Here is a 20438-nt window from a genome sequence, read left to right as displayed (position 1 = left end):
TACAACAGCAGATTGCGTCCCAATTCCATGTTAAGTGGACAACTTCTCATTTAAGATACTTGGGAATTGAACACTGTGGTGCATGCAGACCAATCCAGGTTTATGCGAGGTAGGGGAACAGACATTAACATTCGACGGCTGATTACACATCTGTCTAGGGCAGATGGGGGTGGTTCGGGGGAAGTGGCCTCTCCTAGATGCTGAAAAGGCATTTGATTCAATGGAGTAGCGCTACCTCTGGGCCGCCCTAAGTAAATTTGGGTTGGCTTATCAGGTGGGTCCCGCTGCTTTATCATGATCCTAGGGCTAGGGTACAAACTAACAACTCTGTCCCCTCCTTTTCTCCTGACTTGAGGTGCCAGCCAGGGTTGCCCACTCTCCCCAGGCCTGTTTGCACTAGCAATGGAGCCCTTGGCTGCACACATCAGATCTGCTTCTTCGGTCAAAGGTATCCAGGTGGGGGTGGTAGTAGACAAGATATCCTTATATGCAGACGACACTCTTTTGTTTTTGAAAGATGTCTCCTCTCTCCCAATGGCCCTTCAAATTATTGATACCTTTGGGAACTTTTTGGGCATCGGGATCAATTGGGGAAAGTTACTCTTGTTTCACCTGCACGCCTCAGATCCCCCTTCCCCAACTAATACTCCGTTAGCTTTGACTAATGAATTTAAGAATTTGGGAGCAGTGATAAGGACTCCCTTGTCCTCATATTATGACTCAAATATTTTGCCATTGCTTAGGGCCTTCTCTCAGAGGTGTATGGCCTGGAGATCTCTCCCGCTCACTCCAGTGGGCAGAGTGAACCTCGTCAAGATGGTATATTTACCCAAATTCTTGTACCTCTTCCGTAGTTGGAGTTTAATGCTTCCAGCATCCTTTTTCTTTCAAATATAATTTTTTTTCAACTTCAAACAAGGGAAGACAGTCCCCAGGGTACAATACAAAGCAGATAAATGCAAAACCAAAGGCAGACAAGTAAAACCTAACAGAAATATACAAGCAATAATAAGCATGCCTTCCGCCAATCTAGGCCTTTAAGAGAGAAATCGAGAAAACAGTACCAAGATCCAGGGGCCTCCCTAACAGCACACCCCTCCGGCACTATCCGGCACCAGAGGGGGCCGTGGTTCCCAATTTTCACTCTTTCCAAAGAATAAGAGAAAGTTAAGAGAAGAAGAAAAGAAGAGGGAAGGATAAAAGAAAAAAGAGAAAATAATAACAGAACAGAGAGGAGAGGGGCGTAACGCGGTGGCAGACCATAACACCTGGGCCAGACAAAAAAGAGCTACCAAGCATTAAGACACCTGCAGGCGGCGTCCTTCCAGCGAGAATACAAAGGCGTTCCAGGTGTCCCAGGTCTGTTTAAAAACTTCTTGTTTATTCTGGGCCGTCAAGATCAGGTCTTCCATTTTATTTATATCTTCTATTTTCCTGATCCAGTGTACAATGGAGGGAGGAGAACTCCGTTTCCAGTAAAGAGGGATGCAGGATTTCGCCGCATTCAACAGATGTCGCAAAATAGATTTTTTATACTGCTTAATGGGGATCCAAGAGTGGTGCAAAAGGAAAAAAGCAGCCTCTTCCGAAATAGGAAATTCCGTGAACATTTGTGTTATACGGCGAACCTCCTTCCAGAAGTCCGACAGGCTAGGACAGGACCAAAAAATGTGGAGCGACGTGCCCTCGTCTTCTCCACATCTCCAGCACCTGTCAGATGTGGACGGGAAACATTTATGCAATTTTGATGGAGTCAAATACCACCTAGTGAGGAGTTTAAAATAAATTTCTTGTATCATAGTACACATCGAGGTTTTGAGAGTCAAAGTGAAGATGCGTTGTCTCTGCATTGGAGAAAATGCACAGCCAAGATCTCTCTCCCAGCTTGATAGACAGGACAAATGTGAATGGTCCGGTGGCTTATTCAGGAGAGCATAGGTCTGAGAGAGGATGTGGGCCAAGGGGCCTTTGCTCCTACACAGAGTCTCAAACTCTGTCTGAGGACAAGTGAAAGCTAGAGGATTAGGAATGGAATGGAGAAAATGGTGTAATTGTACCGCCCTCCAAAATGTTAGACGGTATAAACCCGTCGGATCAGTTAGAGAGGACATAGATGGCCACTGTCCATCAATGACAAATTTAGACGCATGGTCTAGTGCTGAGTCCCTAAGACCTTTATAGTCTTGGGAATGATTCCCTGGCTCAAAGTGTGGATGGCCTAGAATAGGGTACAGAGAGGAGGTCAGAGATGTGAGCATGTTCTGGGAAGCGATTAGATAACCGATTTTCAGTGTAGTCCCTATGGTAGGATGTGATTTTAAATCTGCCGGTAGTGCATGATAGCAACACATAGCACTTCTCAGGGAAAAACAGGATTGGGATTGCTCCAACCGAACCCAAAGCTTAGTAAGATTGTTGCGATTCCAGTCCAGGATACGCCCCAAATGAGAGGCCAGGTAATAACGTCGCTAGTCGGGCAAAGCCAACCCCCCCGTTGCTTAGACAGAGTTAACTGAGATCGCTTAAGTCTGGGCTTTTTGTATGCCCATATAAATTGAGTGATCAGGGTTTGGGCTTGTTTAAAGAACGAGGCCGGAATCCGAATCGGGAGAGCTTGAAAAAGATATGTAAACTTAGGGAGTACACTCATTTTAATTAAGTTGCATCTCCCGAACCAAGAATGAAGGCCCGTATGCCACTTGTGAAGCAGGCTCCGGGTCTTAGCGACTAGAATAGGAAAGTTCAGCTTAAACGTGTGCACAACGTCTGGTAGAATATAAGTACCCAGGTATTTAAGGGCTGTATGTGTCCATTTAAACCGAAAACCGGATTGCAAGTCCTGTAGCACGTTTGGAGAGATAGCTACCACCGTGGCTTCGGACTTCGAGAAGTTTATTTTCAGATGGGAAAGCCTACCGTAAAACTTAAATTCTTGGAGTAGATTTGGCAAAGAAATTCTAGGATTTGTGAGCAAGAACATCATATTATCTGCATAGGCAGATATTTTGCATTCGGTGGTACCCATATGGAGGCCCAAATATCCAAATTTCGACGGATAGTGGCTAAGAAAGGCTCCAGGGACAATGCGAACAAAAGGGGGGATAACAGGCAACCCTGTCTAGCATCCTTTTTCAATAAACTACATGGCATTATCTCCTCCTTTGTGTGGAATGGGATCTACCTTACAGCTACCTCTCACTCGGAGGGGGGGGGGGGGGTCGGGGGGGGGCTTGTTCTTACCTAACTTTCAAACTTATTTCTGGGCGGTAGTCCTGGTAATGGTAAGATGGTGCTTCTCCCAGCCTAGAGATAACCCTGCTGTTACTCTGGAAGTGGCTTTCATGGGGTCAGATTCCAATCTTAGCAATCTAGTGTTCAGGGGAGTAAGATCCCAACTCTGGGATTACAGACCTGATGTCTTGGTATGGCACAGGGCAAGGGCCCGCTATCGCTCTTTTGCTTTTCGCATATTGCCCCCATAACCTCCTATGGGGCAATATGAACCTCCCACATTTAAATAGTGTTCCAGACCCACAGGTGTAGGCAACGGAGTGGATAATGAATCTCAAACATGTGGTTCTGAATGGCGGCTACGTTCCTTTCCAGACCTCAGGCCTGCAAATGTATGCACTACCACAATGGATGCTGTTTACGTATTACCAACTCCGTCATGCATTTCAAAAAGCCCCCCCCTCCTCTCTCACCTTGGAGTCGGACCCAGTAGAGTGATTACTTACTGCCAAGTTAGTGGACAAGCCTTTATCTTCCCTATATTTCCACCTATCTATAGCCCCCACTAAAAGATTAGCGAGGGCCTTTGGTAAATGGCAGGTGGACATCCCTGGTTTAACTGAGGAGGGCTGGGTTGTTTGGCTTCCTTTGTTACTAACATAATCTCAGCCAAAGACTATTTTCTCCAAGTTAAATTCCTTCATAGAGCCTACTTTACCCCGAAAAGACTAACAGCCATAAACCCTGCGGTCCCAATATCTTGCCCTGGATGAGGTTCACAGGCAGCTTCCTTTTTACATATGGTCTGGACCGGTCCATGCCAAGGTGCATATTGGTCAGCAGTTCTTGCTGATCTCAATCGAGTTATTTCTTTAACCCTCAAATTAGACCCCAAGTTTCTGTTGCTCAATGCTTTTGACGTTAATGTTAAGGGTCGATATACCAAGTTGTTTCTAATCGACACCACCTTTTATGCACTTAGGGAGATATTTCTTCATTGGAAACATGCTGCACCACCCATAGTATCTACATGGCGCTCTGTTTTGCCACTATATAAGATCACCTATCTTAACCAGAATTGCCCCAAAAAATTGTCAAAATCTGGTCAGGGTGGATAGATGCCTGGGGCTCTGAGAATGCAGACGTTGATCCAATGGGTCATAATGTTATGCCGTAATAAATATTTGCCCATATATATCTATGTTTCTTAATCCTACTACAGAGTCTGTACCCAATATTCTCTTTTGTGGTCCCTCCCTTCTTCGCTGTCTCTATCCCTCCCTCTGCCATATAATCCTGCTTGTACTCCCCCCCCCCCCCCCCCTTCTCTTCTCTCCCTTTTTACTCTTCCCTCCCTTTTCAGGCCACCTCCTCATCCATATAACACAGCAAACCTGCTGGAGAACTATTTCACTTTATATTGTATAAGTTAAAAAAAATTCCTTCCTGGGATACTGGATGATTTGGATATAATTCCTATAGTTATAAAATTGATGCCGAATGGGCTTGTTCATTGCAAAGATTCTGAATAAACCTTTCTTGTTAAAAAAAAACAAAAAAGATACTTGGGAATGAATGTCCCTTGTAATTTATGAAGGAAATTCAGACTTACAGTAACTACACCCCTCTGCACCAAAAAATCAAACAGGATCTCCAATGGTGGGACAGGGACGTGTTTACTTGGTTCGGTCGTATAAACATCATAAAAATGAATGGTATGCCCAGGTTCCGACCCTGTGAAGTACCACAAAGCTGCCCACCTGGCGAGGGTGGTTGATTGGTGTGTAACACAACAAAAAGTTATGGGTACATCTGGAACAGGCAACCACTGTTCTGCCCCTGGCAGGACTCCCATGGCATTTTGACAGATTGTTACTGCCACTAATTAAGCAGCACCCGCTTGCGGGAGGCACTCTTCAGGTGACCAAAAGATTTTAAATGTACTTCCATCTCACTATATCCTAGCCCTATGACCCCTATATTGGGTTTGACTGAGTTTCAACCTGGACTTTACGACTCGCTCTTTCACCTCACTTTTAGGCCCCTTTCACACTTGTACGACCTGAAAGATGCGTGACTTTGCCGTGCAAATTTGACACGACTTGAAGCAATGCCTGTGTAATCTTGAGGTCTTTGGACCTCAAGTCTCATCAAAGTCAGTGATGTGAAGTAGTGCCTACGCAGGACAAGTTGCACAAGTGCGAACGTGCCTTACAGAGAGGCCATTTCTGACTATTACACTTCTCCAGAAATCACCATCCGATGATGACTCATGAAGTTGAGCTAACCTTTCCACAGGATCTAAATTTTTTCCGACGGGTACAACTGAGAAAATATTTGCATTTCTCCTGCTGAGTTTGGTACAGTGAGAGTATCTGCCTTATCGGAGCATCTACCGGGAAGGTCAACCCATCCGGCATTCGCTATATCTCTGTGCCTCTCTGATAGCGCTAAGGCTCCATTCACACCATGGTGTTCTGGATCATGGGCGGAATCACCCCAAAAAGTGGAACGTGCTTGCGTTCCCCGTTACTTTTAATGGCAGCCATTTAATTGCTGCAATTGGCGCTAGCCGAATCGCAGTAAAATTGCATACACAGAGCCACGAGACACCTGCTACCCCAAAAAAGTTCTGGGCGAGAATCATGTCATTATCACGCTGCGATTTGGGTGCCATTGAAAACAACAGGGATCGCAAGCATGTCCCGTGATTTGAGGTGATTCCGCCCATGATCCGGGATGCCATGTTGCGAATGGAGCCTAAATGTCCCACAAGAACTCCCCTTCCTGCAACTTTGGGAGAAGGACCTGCACACGACCTTCTCTCAAAAACAGAAGGAAATAATTTTACCCACCAACCATTAGAGATGCACTGATCAGAGAAAAATGTGCCAATATTGGCACCGAAAATACATGCAATTTTACTGTGCTTATGGTTTGTTTTTCATGTCATTTGACTCAAAAACCACATCAAAAATGTAACATGGGTGTGTTAATGATGCATTCTTGCTGCATTTTAAAAAATGCAGCAAGCAGGATTTTTAACAGTGCAATGGACCAGCGTGAAGACGTGCCTAGAATTTAAAGGGATGCATTTTTCTTGAGCTTTTCTTGCGCTAAAGGTGTCAACAATGGCCAGCAATAAATTCACATTCATTTGAATTGATGACATTAATTAACCACTTGCCGACTGGCTCACGCCGATATATGCAAAGTAGCATGGGTGCGCAAAACAACGTAACCATACATCGATGTATCATCCGCGTCTAGCGGGCGTGCGCCCGCGGACTCTATGTCCGCCGGTGGCCCGTGATTGTGGCTTGGAGAGGCAGAACGGGGAGATGCCTCTGTAAACAAGGCATTTCCCTGTTCTGCCTAGCAACTTTGATAGGGATCTAGTGCTCCCTGTGATCGGGAGCAGTAATCTATGTCATGTTCTAGTGAGCCCACCCCCCTACAGTTAGAACATGCTGAGGGAACACAGTTAACCCCTTGATCGCCCTCCTGTGTTTAACCACTTCCCTGCCAGTGACATTTACACAGTAATCAGTGCATCTTTACAGCACTGATCGCTGTATGAATGCCAATGGTACCAAAATAGTGTCAAAAGTGTCCGATCTGTCCACCACAATATCGCAGTGATAAAAAATAAATAAAAAATCACAGATCGCCGCCAGTAATAAAATTATCATAAATATATCCCCTATTTTGGAGCCGTGATAACTTTTGCGCAAACCAATCAATGTACACTTATTGCGATTTTTTTGATTTTTTTTACCAAAAATATGTAGAAGAATACATATTGGCCTAAACTGTGGAAAGAAATAATTTTTTTATATATATTTTGGGGGATATTTATTATAGCAAAAAGTAAACAATATTGTCTTTTTTTCAAAATTGTCGCTTTTATTTGTTTATAGCACAAAAAATAAAAACCACAGAGGTGATCAAATACCACCAAAAGAAAGTTCTATTTGTGGAAAAATAAGGATGTCAATTTTGTTTAGGTACAACGTCGCACAAATGCGCAATTGTCAGTTAAAGCGACGCAGTGCCATGTCGCAAAAAAGGGCTTAGTCAGGAAGGGGGTAAATCCTTTGGGTGCTGAAGTGGTTAAAAAGTTGAATACAATACAATTATATATAAAAACACTTTTTTTTTTAAAACTGTAATTTTTGGTTTTGGTTTTCGGCCAAGTGCATCCTGCATTTTCAGTTTCGGCACCAACATTTCCAACTCCACATGAGATGGTACAGGATGCCAGAAGTAATTCATTGCATGTTCACCCAGGTCCCAAACACCTGCTAGCGATGACCTGAACTTTGAGGGTTCTTTACTATACTCATTATTGAAACATCTCCTTAACACAGCTAAAGCCTGCATTCCAGCCAAATACTGCACTTCCCAATAAAACACTGGCTTGCTCAAATCAATGAGATCCAAGAGACAGAGAATATGACCATGGTGCTGAGAGCAGGAGGAAAAGTATTTGGAAAATGTGGACAACTCGTTTCTTTTAGAAGGATCAAACTTCACTAGCTTCCCAACCATAGGCTGAGGTGAGGTATCACAGGGGTTTCTCCATTACCCGGGAGGTGATTTGATCATCTGGGCATCAGGCCGGGAAAACGGGTTGGTTTTTGCTCCCACCTCTTTCCTTTCTCTTATTACCTCTGTCACCTTTCCCCTCCCACTTTTAATTTTTTCTATTGGAGTTTCATGTTGCTTCCCCATTAAATAAATAAATAAAAAAACACAGTTGAAGAAATGGTATATTGCAGCTGTGTGCATGGGAAGCTCTGCTGAATACTTTCATCAAACATGGGCTGCCTCCAATTTTTCTGTACTTGACGTTATGTTTTTGTGTAGGAAAATTTATGCACCTAATGCGGATATATCTCTGTTAAAATGATTTGTTTTTCTGCTTCTTCTAAATAAAGAAAAAAAAAAAATCAATATTAAACCTCATTTGCCACACAGTTACCCAATTAAACAGTGCATTGAGGTTGACATGTAAGTTGAGGCCTCCTGTATGGATGTTGTTCCACTGCATAGTTTGGTGTCATCTGCAAACTCTGAAATTATACTTTTATTCCCAAACATTATTTAAAAATATTAATAAAACTATGCAGATCTAAAAGTGGTCAAAAAGAAGGGGCATGCTTTTTACACAATAACTATCGGAGTAATATCAAGGAGAAGTTCACCTTTCATAACATGTTACATGTATAACTGCTGCTTTCTTTCTGCTTTTTTTTTTTTTTACAAATATAGAAAAAGTGGCCTTCTATGAGGGAACTTGCCGAAAAGGAGGAGCCAGGAGCTCTGGTGGGAAAGCCCGAAAGAGGAGGATCTGGGGTTGCTCTGTGGAAAAAGATTGCATAGAGCAGGCAAGTATGACATGTTTATTATAAAAATAAATAATCAATACTTTTTAATCACGTTAAATGTTTGAACTTTAGTTAGCATTCAGGACATACCTTCACCCTTCTAAGTGCAGCCCACATGGTCCAATACTTATTTCTGTACCCATTCAAACATTGTTCGCTGTGTGGCCTTGCCTGGCACCACACAGCTTTTCTTCTAAAAGGTACAGCAGTGAATTAGCCACTTGGGTAAAAGCCTGTAGTATCCCCTTCATGACCCGCCCATTTTTCAGTTTCCAGTGCTTTGATACTTTGACAATTACTCAGGCGTGTAACACTGTGCCCAAATTAATTTTATGTTTTTGGGGCTTTTTTTTTTTTTTGTAAAAGGGGAGAGAAACCTTCCTTTACTACCATTTTTTGTACCATGTTTGGCCTAGGAGGGGAGGGGAAAGGGTTAAAAACTTTACTTGCAGCAGCAGCTGAGATTTTACTGTGATTGGGAAACTAATACTGGACTCATTCATTAATTTCCTACCCTTCCGCCATTGTAAAAGCGAAGGGCTCATAGATGTTGACGTACACATTACATCATGTGATCACCGTAATGGGTCTTTCTATGACTTAGTGATTTGGAGGTACGTAACTGCTCCTTTTGGCTCTGTACAGTGTGTTGTAAACAAAGCTGTTTGAGGATGACTGGATTCAGTCATTATTGACGGAAACAGCTGCTCATCTGTGCTTTATTCAATGCGGGTTAGATTTTATATACCGACTTATTCGCGTAAAAATAATTTGTATGGTTGCATTATTAGAATTCCCATTTAGTGTAAACATCCAGAAGCACTGACAACATAAAACCCACACACAAAACTTGTTTTATTAAAAATTTGGTAACAATTTATTTTTACTTTTTTTTTAAATGTAAAATACAGTTAGTGATATGTTACATTGTCTAGTCCAGTTTATAAAATTGAAGCAAATACATAAAGTAAGAGGATATAATGCGTACATGAATTATAAAAGTGGTTTCTAAAAAAGGAACCCTTTACCAACACCAAGGATCTCTGTAGTCACAGTTTATATAATGCAACCCCAGTACTTTTTTAGAATGATGTCTAAGAAATGGACATGTAGCAACATCCATCAAGATATGGAGTTAGGGGGCAACTTATTGCTAACAAAAACAATATATACAGGCTTGTCATAAAAGCAAGAGAATAACCCACCTTGTAGAAAGCCTTATTACGCCATTCTGCAATATCTGATGTAGGTAGAGTGGACTAATTACTCATCTGATCTGCAGCTGGCTGGGTGGAAGCAGATGACAGTTAGGGGTCTGCACACTATTAGCTCACTTTCTTCCAATCAGTCAATCCTCAAGAAGCTGTGTACATCATGTGCATATCTGGTTAAAATCAACCTGTATTCCCTTTGCTTAACCACTTCCCGACCAGCGCACGACGATGTGCGTCGACAGAATGGCACGGGCAGGCATATTGGCGTACAGGTACGTCCAATATTCAATGCCGCCCTGCCATCGGGAGCGCGCCACCGGCGGCGCGCTCCCGCGCTGGTCGGGACCCCCGTGAGTCCGGTCGCGGGACCCGCGGACTCGATCGCCGCGGGCATCTCCGCGATCATCTCACGGAGCGGCCGAATGGAGGAAATGCCGTGTAAACAGCATTTTTCCATTCTGCCTAGCAACTAGTGACGCTGATCTCTGCTCCATGTGATTGGAGCAGAGATCAGTGTTCACTAAATGAAAGCCCAACCCCCCCACAGTTAGTAACACACCCCTAGGAACACTTAACCCCTAACTGCCACCCACTGGTTAACCCATTCACTGCCAGTGTCATTTACACAGGAATCACTGCATTTATATAGCAGTGATTACTGTATAAATGACAATGGTCCTAAAAATGTGCCAAAAATGTCCGATGGGTCCCCCACAATGTCGCAGTCACAATAAAAATCGCTGATCGCCGCCATTACTAGTAAAAAAAATAATAATAAAAAATTATTAATAAAAATGCTATAAAACTATCCTTATTTTGTAAACGCTATAACTTTTGCGCAAACCAATCAATAATCGCTTATTGCGATTTTTTTTTACCAAAAATATGTAGAAGAATACGTATCGGCCTAAACTGAGGGAAAAAAATTTTTTTTATATATTTTTGGGGATATTTATTATAACAAAAAGTAAAAAATAATGCGTTTTTTTCAAAATTGTCACTCTATTTTTGTTTATAGCGCAAAAAATAAAAACCGCAGGGGCGATCAAATACCACCAAAAGAAAGCTCTATTTGTGGGAAAAAAAGGACGTCAATTTTGTTTGGGAGTCACGTCGCACGACCGCGCAATTGTCAGTTAAAGCGACGCAGTGCCGAATCGCAAAAAGTGGTCTGGTCTTTGACCAGCAAAATGGTCCGGTCTGCAAGTGGTTAAATGCCTAGATGTCTCTGGCTTCTTTACTGTTGGGAGTCAAGCACACAGATTAGATATTCAGAGGAAGTCAGAATTTTTGATCTACAGGCTTGTGCCAGGTCAGTTATTCAAGCTAAATCTCATGTGTACAAGGCCTTGGGCCCTGAACACATGGGCATTGTAATTCTAGCCTAACAGCATCAGCAAAACATTTGATACCTCTGTGACAGTTTTCTTGAAGACCCCAAGCACCAGCATCAGCTATGGCCCAGGTGTATTTAATAGATGTTACAGGGGTGTGTGTTAAAAAAAAAAAAAACAAAAAAAAAAAAAAAAAAAATCCTAATAAGCAACACAGTGGCTTTGTGGTTAAAATGTCGACCTTTCAGCACTGGGGACCTCATTAAGCCATCTGCATGGAGTTTGTGTGGGTTCCTCTGGTTTCTTTCCACAACCCAGATATGCTGGTATGTTAACTGCTACTGTATTTTTTCTCAAAATAGCCCTGATATACAGTTGTGTTCATAAGAATTTATGATTTCTTGGCCATTTTTCAAAGAATATGAATGGTAACAAAAAAATTTTTCTTTCACTCATGGTTAGTGTTTGGCTGAAGCAATTTAATATTAAATCAACTGTTTACTCTTTTTAAATCATAATGGCAACAGAAACGACCCAAATGACCCTGGTTAAAAGGTTACATACCCCAGTTCTTAATACCATGTATTGCCCCCTTTAACATCAATGACAGCTTGAAGTCTTTTGTGGGATTTGTGGATGAGGCTCTTTATCTTCTCAGATGGTAAAGCTGCCCATTCTTCTTGGCAAAAGGCCTCCAGTTCATGCAAGACAGCCCAAGAATTTACAGGAACTGCACATTTGAGATTTCCCCAGAGTGGCTCAATGATATTGAGGTCAGGAGACAGATGGCCACTTCAGAACCTTCAATCTATTCTGCTGTAGCCAATGACAGGTCGACTTGGCCTTGTGTTTTGTATAATTGTCATGTTGGAATGTCGAGGTACGTCCCATGTGCAGCTTCCTGGCTGATGAATGCAAATGTTCCTCCAGTAGTTTTTGATAACATACTGCATTCATCTTGCCAACAATTTTGACCAAAGTTCCTGTGCCTTTGTAGCTCACACATCCCCAAAACATCAGCTGTCTGCCTGTGCCAGAAGGTTTGAGGCTTGCCTATGTACTGTTTGGCATATTGTAAGCAGGATACATTGGGGTATTTGCGTAGTAATTGCTTTCTTCTGGTGACTCGACCATGCAGCCCATCTTTCTTCAAGTGCCTCCTTATTTTGCATCTTAAAAACAGCCACACCACATGTTTTCAGAGAGTCCTGCATTTCACCTGAAGTTATTTGTGGGTTTTTCTTTGCATCCCAAACAATTTTCCTGGCAGTTGTGGCTGAAATTCTAGTTGGTCTACCTGACCGTGGTTTGGTTTAAACAGAACCCCTCATTTTCCACTTTTTGATTGAAGTTTGAACACTGCGGATTGGCATTCTCAATTCCTTGGATATCTTTTTATATCCCTTTCCTATTTTATACAGTTCAACTACCTTTTCCTGCAGATCTTTTGACAATTCTTTTGCTTTACTCATGACTCTGAATACAGAAACGTCAGTGCAGCAGTGGATGAAAGATGCAAGGGTCTGTCAGGAGTCCAGAAACACATTGACCTTTTATATACACACACACACTAATTACAAGCAAACGGATCACAGGTGAGGATGGTTACCTTTAATGGCCATTCAAACCCCTTTGTGGCAACTTGTGTGCATGTTATTGGGCCAAAATCACCAGGGCATGTCAACTTTTGGTCAGGGTCATTTGGGTAGTTTATGTTGCCATTATGATTTAAAAAGAGTAAACACAGTTGATTGATAATAAATGGCTTCAGCCAAACACTAACCATGCGTTAAATAAATGAATTTGCATTATCATTAGTATTCTCTGAAAAATTACCAAGAAATCAAATACTGCCAGGGTGTGTAAACTTATGAGCACAACTGTACATGTGCATTTGAGATGGAGACCTTAAGCCCCTTGAGGGCAGGGGCTGATATGAATGCAAAGCACCGTGTCAACTGTGGGCGCTATATAATAGCTGTACTAAAAATAAAATAGTAGTACTGGCTGTCATTTTTAGGGTACTTGCTGCAGTAATGTGCCCTGGTGCAAATAATTTTAAATCGTAAGCCAGAGTACCTCTATTAAAGGGGTTATAAATCCTCATGGTTTTCCACCTTAATGCATTCTATGGGGGCTCGAGTCCTGCTTTTTGTGTCAATAGTCAATACACGGGTGTCCACAAAGGAGATCGCTTCTCCAACGGGGCACTTGAGAAGAGGAGGTGCCAGGAGAGCAGCAGAGGGACCCCAGAGGAGGACGAGCGGGACCTCTCTGTGCATAACCAACAGCACAGCTGAGGTAAAGTATAATATGTTTGTTTTTTTTAAACTGAACCTTTACAACCCCTTTAATGGACATTCTTTGCACTACCAAAATGGTACATGCACCCTTTTTGGTGTGTTTCACAGCACATTCAAATGAATGGACTGCTTTAACATAGCACGTGAATGTATAGCAGAACATGTGTGCATTCATACAGCACAATGAGCCTCAAAAGTATATGTCCATATAAACTGTTGACCACAGGATAGGAAGTGAGGGTAAATCTCTTTAATGGAGCACCACATAGTAAAGATCCAACAGGTGTTCTAATCCTTCCCCCCTCTATCCAGAACTAGAAAACCTGTTTTTGGTTTGACATACACACTTTAAAACAGGCCTTTGGCAAGTAATCGCAAACTTGAAACTTTTTAACACCTTCTCAAATCTTGTTTACACAGACTCAAGCTCGAATAGGTGCAGTATATAGAGCAGGTATTTACAAAGCATCGTCACAGATTTCAGCAAGCTTTGGCACCCATCAGCTGCAATAAGGAATATTAAAGTATATCGAAACCCTAAAACAAAATTTTATATACCAATAACAAAAATAAATAAATCAACTCCAGGCAAATACATCAAAACATTTTGTACTGACCTGAAATCTGTTTTGTACCAAAGTAATTTTCTTGCAACAGAAGTAGTTACATACTTGGTTGAACACGTCTACAACCTTTCCTTTGCTCCAACAGTGCGCGATTCATACCTTTCAGAAGTGTTGCATTTTTGTGGTTTGATCCTCCGACCCCTATATTACCTTTCCCTCATTCAAGTGCTGCAGCCGCCACCAGTCTCTTTGGCATTTGACACTTCCTGGAGTGTCAAATGCCTGTGTCCTCCACTTTGAACTATGGCTTTATTCTTTGGCCCCCACATTATTGCAGTTTCCTGTAGTGACATAGGGGTTGGAGGACAGAGCCACAGTACTGTATGTGACAGGGAACACTCATGGATGAGTCAAATGCCAAAAGAGACTTGAGGCAGCTACAAAACTAAAAAAAAAAAATGGGAGAAGGAATGCATGGGGCACAGCCAATGTCAATATAATCCCTCTGCAGGAAAAAGGCTTTTTTTTTTTTTTTTTTTTAATAAATTATCTTATGCCTTTAGTGAAAATGCCTGCTCAGATGGACAAAGCAAAAAAGGCACTGGGGTGAAACTATTTGAGTTACCACAGTTGTGTTTCAGCTGTGTATTCAGATGTTTGTATGGATTTGCCTTTTAAGTACAATCAAGAATTCTTACAAGTTTACAAGTCTGTACTACAGGAGGAAGTGAATGTGAAATATGAGTTTGTCATACAAATCAGTTTGTCTCATGCAGTTTACAAAGTAATTTTGTTTTAGTATATTTTTACACAGGAAATTTTCAGTTTATATATAACATTCCCCTTACTTTACATAATTCTAAATGCAGTACTGTACTTACTGCTGCAGAAAGAATTTGACAGATGTTTATGATATAGAGGAAAATACCCTCCTACAGAATACTGACATGTCTCGTTTCCTATATGGGAAGTGAAAACTGTGCTAGCAATGTCTCTTCATTCATTTCTTTTATACAAACTACACAATTTTTTCACTGCAAAAAGGGAAACATTTATTTTGAATCTACACATTACATAACACCAACAAACCAAAGTTAAAAACCAAATCAAATTCTGGTAAGCAATATAACTGGCTAGTCAAATACCAATAACATTTAATGTGAAGATTGGTCCCAAATGGGTACGCTTGTGGGAGATATTTGGTTTGGATAAAAATGGCAGTTTAGCCTTCAGACCAATCAACTCACTTGTTTCTAAATGATAGGTGTGGAGAAGGCTTAGTGGGTTCAGTAGATGGTATCACACCTGGGTTAGACATATTTGTTCATGAAAGAAATTTTTTTCCGAAAGCTGAATGTCTCAGTTTCCAACCAAGCGCTCTCTCACAAGAAAATTTAAGTTCCCCTTTAAATTTATTCAAGGATGGAGTTCTGCCATCTGCACCACAAACAAGGTTCTTTTAATACATTTGGCAAGGCCTGAATTTGAACTGTGTGTACTTTTCTGGTCAACTCTATCTTGCTGTTCCTCGCATTCATCAGTGATGTCCATTCTTAATATCCTATGCTGGGGCTGTACCAACATCTCAACTATCTAAACATTTTTGTATTATGATTAATGGGACTTTTAAAAAGGTACAGCAAGTCTGATTTTCTTGGAATTTATTTGTTTACATTGAATAAAAGATCCACCATAGGATAACCAAATAAAATAACATATTATAAGACTGGAATTGTCAGGAGTACTCTACCATACATTGATAACACCAAACTATATATACAGTGGGGACGGAAAGTATTCAGACCCCCCTTAAATGTTTAACTCTTTGTTATATTGCAGTCATTTGCTAAAATCATTTAACTTCATTTTTTTCCTCATTAATGTACACACAGCACCCCATATTGACAGAAAAACACAGAATTGTTGACCTTTTTGCAGATTTATTAAAAAAATAAAAACTGAAATATCACATGGTCCTAAGTATTCAGACCCTTTGCTGTGACACTCATATTTAACTCAGGTGCTGTCCATTTCTTCTGATCATCCTTGAGATGGTTCTACACTTTCATTTGAGTCCAGCTGTGCTTGATTATACTGATTGGACTTGATTAGGAAAGCCACACACCTGTCTATATAAGACCTTACAGCTCACAGTGCATGTCATAGCAAATGAGAATCATGAGGTCAAAAGGAACAGCCAAACTGAGCTATCGGGGGGGAAGACAAGAGCCTTGGTGAGAGAGGTAAAGAAGAACCCAAAGATCACTGTGGCTGAGCTCCAGAGATGCAGTCGGGAGATGGGAGAAAGTTGTAGAGAGTCAACCATTACTGCAGCTCTCCACCAGTCGGGGCTTTATGTGGCCCGACGGAAACCTATCCTCAGTGCAAGACACATGAAAGCCCGCATGGAGTTTGCTAAAAACACCTGAAGGACTCCAAGATGGTGAGAAATAAGATTCTCTGGTCTGATGAGACCATGATAGAAGTTTTTGGTCTTAAGTCTAAGCGGTATGTGTGGAGAAAACCAGGCACTGCTCATCACCTGTCCAATACAGTCCCAAAAGTGAAGCATGGTGGTGGCAGCATCATGCTGTGGGGGTGTTTATCAGCAGCAGGGACAGGACGATCAAGGGAAAGATGAATGCGGCCAAGTACAGGGATATCCTGGACAAAAACCTTCTCCAGTGCTCAAGACCTCAGACTGTTCCCGAAGGTTTACCTTCCAACAAGACAATGACCTTAAGCACACAGCTAAAACGAAGGAGTGGCTTCACAACAACTCCGTGACTGTTCTTGAATGGCCCAGCCAGAGCCCTGACTTAAACCCAATTGAGCATCTCTGGAGAGACCTAAAAATGTCTGTCCACCATTTACCATTCAACCTGACAGAACTGGAGAGGATCTGCAAGGAGGAATGGCAGAGGATCCCCAAATGCAGGTGTGAAAAACTTGTTGCATCTTTCCCAAAAAGACTCATGCCTGTATTAGATCAAAAGGGTGCTTCTACTAAATACTGAGCAAAGGGTCTGAAGACTTAGGACCATGTGATATTTCAGTTTTTCTTTTTTAATAAAGCTGCCAAAATGTCAACAAGTCTGTGTTTTTCTGTCAATATGGGGTGCTGCGTGTACATGAATGTGGAAAAAAATTAAATGATTTTAGCAAATGGCTGCAATATAACAGAATGAAAAATTTAAAGGGGTCTGAATACTTTCCGTCCCCACTGCATTTACATAATCCATTAACAGAAGTGTTGCAACTTTACATGTTTCATGAACAACATTTCTTCAAAGTACACTTGCATAGTAGATATATAGACAGCAAGCTCCATCAATAAATACGAAGTGTGTATTGCGTCACAGATGCCAACCCCATGCGACTCTGCACTTGCCATAGGGGATATTTTTCCTTCCCCCAATCTCAATCATCTTCATATATCTTATGTCCCTCCACCTCTATCCACCACCAATTTGTAGTTAGAGGTTAGTTGTATTAATTATATATCAGACACCTTGGGTCTGTAACTGAATATCCAAAACATGCAGTTTATATATGAGTATGAACCTTTAATCTCCCATCAAGGGTGAGATGGATACATTGTACTGCTGTTGAGGTGGTTTTAAAGTGGTATCCTTAATTGCCATTTTATATAAATTTTGGAAGAACCATCTTGACTGGTAAAAGGATGTCCACATCCACTCAAAGTGGAAACAAATGAGGAGCAAGTCTGTCCTATATCCTGGATATGATCGTTAAAGTATCAGTGGATGCTAGTGTAATAATCTCTTGCTGGCTTCTCATTGGAACTCGGTCAGTCAGATTTCTCCATAAGAATTCCTATCATGCCTCCTATCATACTCCAACTGCTGCATTTCACAAATGTAAGAGGGAATGAGACCCTAATAATGGCTTTAATAGTTGGGTGGAGCTGGGAATTCTGGTGCAGAAACCTGCTGGAGCCCTCAAGAAGATAAAGGTCTTGTTCCCCAGAGAGATGATTTGTTTACTGGAATATTTTGATTGATTTGTTATTAATGTTCTGAAGTAAAAAGGTTTACTAGAAACATTTTAAACCAAACTCGGTTGTCTATTATTGTCTTTTAAACTGAGGATAAAATTAAAATATTCAGAAATGTTGAGGGTTTAACTAATTTGCATATATATTCGGTTTATGCAAGTATCTGTACAGATCTTGAGAAAAGGAGAAAAAAAAAAAATTACAAACGCATTACTATTCTCACCTTTATAAAGGCCGAAGGCCAAATATTCTTGGCTACTGTAAAAAGTGCCAACGCAAAAAGTGGTACATATTAGAAGCTTGAAGACTTTCTAGTTGGTATCGATTCAGCAGGGAAAAGCAAATAAAATAATCTCCAGTACAAAATGTTACCTCTTAAAATGTTCTGGAGATGTACTAGACTTTCTCTCTAATACCAAATTAAGATGTCAGATTTCCCTGCAAATGCCTATGGTGGTGGGACTGGGATGTTGTCCATTTTTGAGGGATGGAATGAGAACATGGAGGTAACAACTACACTCACCATCACCCCCAGCTTGATGCATGTATGTATGTGACTACACTCTAATATACACCATGCTTATAAACATTCTCTGCCTACTTATATTTCCTGCATACAGTTTCTAAATATTAGAAAAAGGTTTTAAAAAAAGACTTGTATTTAAGTGGTCATTCATATGATTGCAAAGCTCCGGCAAGTGTGTGTGTCTATGAAGGGCCAACACCATCACTGAATCCTTAGAATGGCGACATCATCCTAATAGTGTCCATAACTCTAAAGGCACCGACTCACAAGCCAGAGCTGTATAGTCATGTGATCACTTGGAAAGGTTTTATTATAAAAATTTTTTTTTTTTTTACGTTTACATTGAGACTAGTAACTACATCCAAGAAATATAAGAGCAGTGGAAGGCAACATTTAAAAAGGTAACTACATCTAACTTCTTTACATTGCTATTTTATATTTAAACCATAAAATACTGTGGAAAGCAATACTTGTATTACATGCTTCTATTAGTATACAGTGTTGTGCCTTCATATACACCAGTCTTTTATTATTAAATAATAAATGTTAAGTGCAACTAAAAAAAAAAAATACATTTATTTGGACCCAAAGTGTTTGGTTACCTCCAGTTAGTTACATAATGTGACACTGATGTAATAAACCCTTTTTGCTACCACGCAGGGGGACGTTGACACCTGGTTTGCCATAGTAACCAGAAAAGATGGACTTCACTTCAATCTTTCTGGCCAGGTTTACCATCCACATGCCATTATCAAAGTAGGAGACTTTACCAGCAACTGACCCGGTCAGCTCACCCAAACTCTCCCCCTCCTTGCCAGCTTGCTGAAGCTTTATAAACTCCAGAAGGTCAATACCAGTTTGAACATCTTGGACCTCAGCTGCAGTGCCCAGGGTGAGGTGAGCACGGCTTCCACGGGGGAATGTATCTTTGGGCATCACTTCTCTCTCAGCATCTAGAGGCCAGAGTAAGAGCTGCTCTTCTGTGAGTTCTACTCGTGCTCCCACTGTCCTGGGAGTAGCAAACAGAGCTGTGATATGCAGGGTGTAACCTTTGGAGTAACTCTTCTTCACAACCTTAAGAAAAAGAGGAACAGAACAGGTGTTTAGCAATTCCCCAAGGCTAGGCTTGCCACTGGGTTTTCACCCATCAGGCAAATACAATATGTGATTTTTAAAAATAAAATAGATACACCACATCAAATTCCCACCAAACTGTGTATCACCACTGCACTAGAATCACTACCAACCTATAAACTCAGCTGCTACTTATAAAAGAATTATATTAAACTGGTGCAGTAATTTTCCTTTAAACCAAGAAAAATGCAGCACGTAGCGCTAAATGTGTAAATAATTCAACTTACACTGCCTATCTACTCAAATGAAACACACTAAAAAAAAATTGTGACAATGGTGATATGTACACTCACATATATAAAAGATATAAAGATATAAGATATAAAGTGCTAAAAGTGCAATCAATATACTGTGAATTAAATCAAATGTATAAATGTATCACACAATTATATATATATATATATATATATATATATATATACACATACACACACACACACACATATACATACATACACACACACACATATACAATCAAAAATATATATACCTAAGTGTACAATAAACACCTATTACCAAACATAGTTATCCAGTGTTAAAAATAATGTGAAAAAATAAATATATAGAAACATACAAAAATATATAGAAAAATTAAAAAATAAGTCAAATATAAATAATCCACGTGAAAGTGATAATCAGTGTCCAAACAAATTAATTGCTCCTTCACCACACCTTCTGTGACCGTGAATCCTCCGTTGTGAGTACACTCACCAGCTAACAAG

General features: G+C 40.9%; 1 protein-coding gene across 2 annotated transcripts in view; it reads right to left on the bottom strand.

The window, feature by feature from the left end:
- Positions 1-9456: 9456 nt before the first annotated feature.
- CNP (2'',3''-cyclic nucleotide 3'' phosphodiesterase) overlaps positions 9457-20438 on the bottom strand; it is a 40413-nt gene continuing 29431 nt past the window's right edge. For both annotated transcript variants that reach the window (XM_077459534.1, XM_077459535.1), the window contains exon 4: positions 9457-19656. In XM_077459534.1, the coding sequence (XP_077315660.1) occupies positions 19195-19656 (462 nt within the window). In that variant the 3' untranslated portion in view covers positions 9457-19194. The remainder of the gene's footprint in view (positions 19657-20438) is intronic.

Source organism: Lithobates pipiens, unplaced genomic scaffold (assembly GCF_037356315.1).
Source record: "Lithobates pipiens isolate NorthernLeopardFrog02 unplaced genomic scaffold, aLitPip1_a1.2 Scaffold_28, whole genome shotgun sequence".
In the NCBI taxonomy this organism is placed as follows: Eukaryota; Metazoa; Chordata; class Amphibia; order Anura; family Ranidae; genus Lithobates; species Lithobates pipiens.
This window is presented reverse-complemented; position numbering and strand designations above follow the sequence as displayed.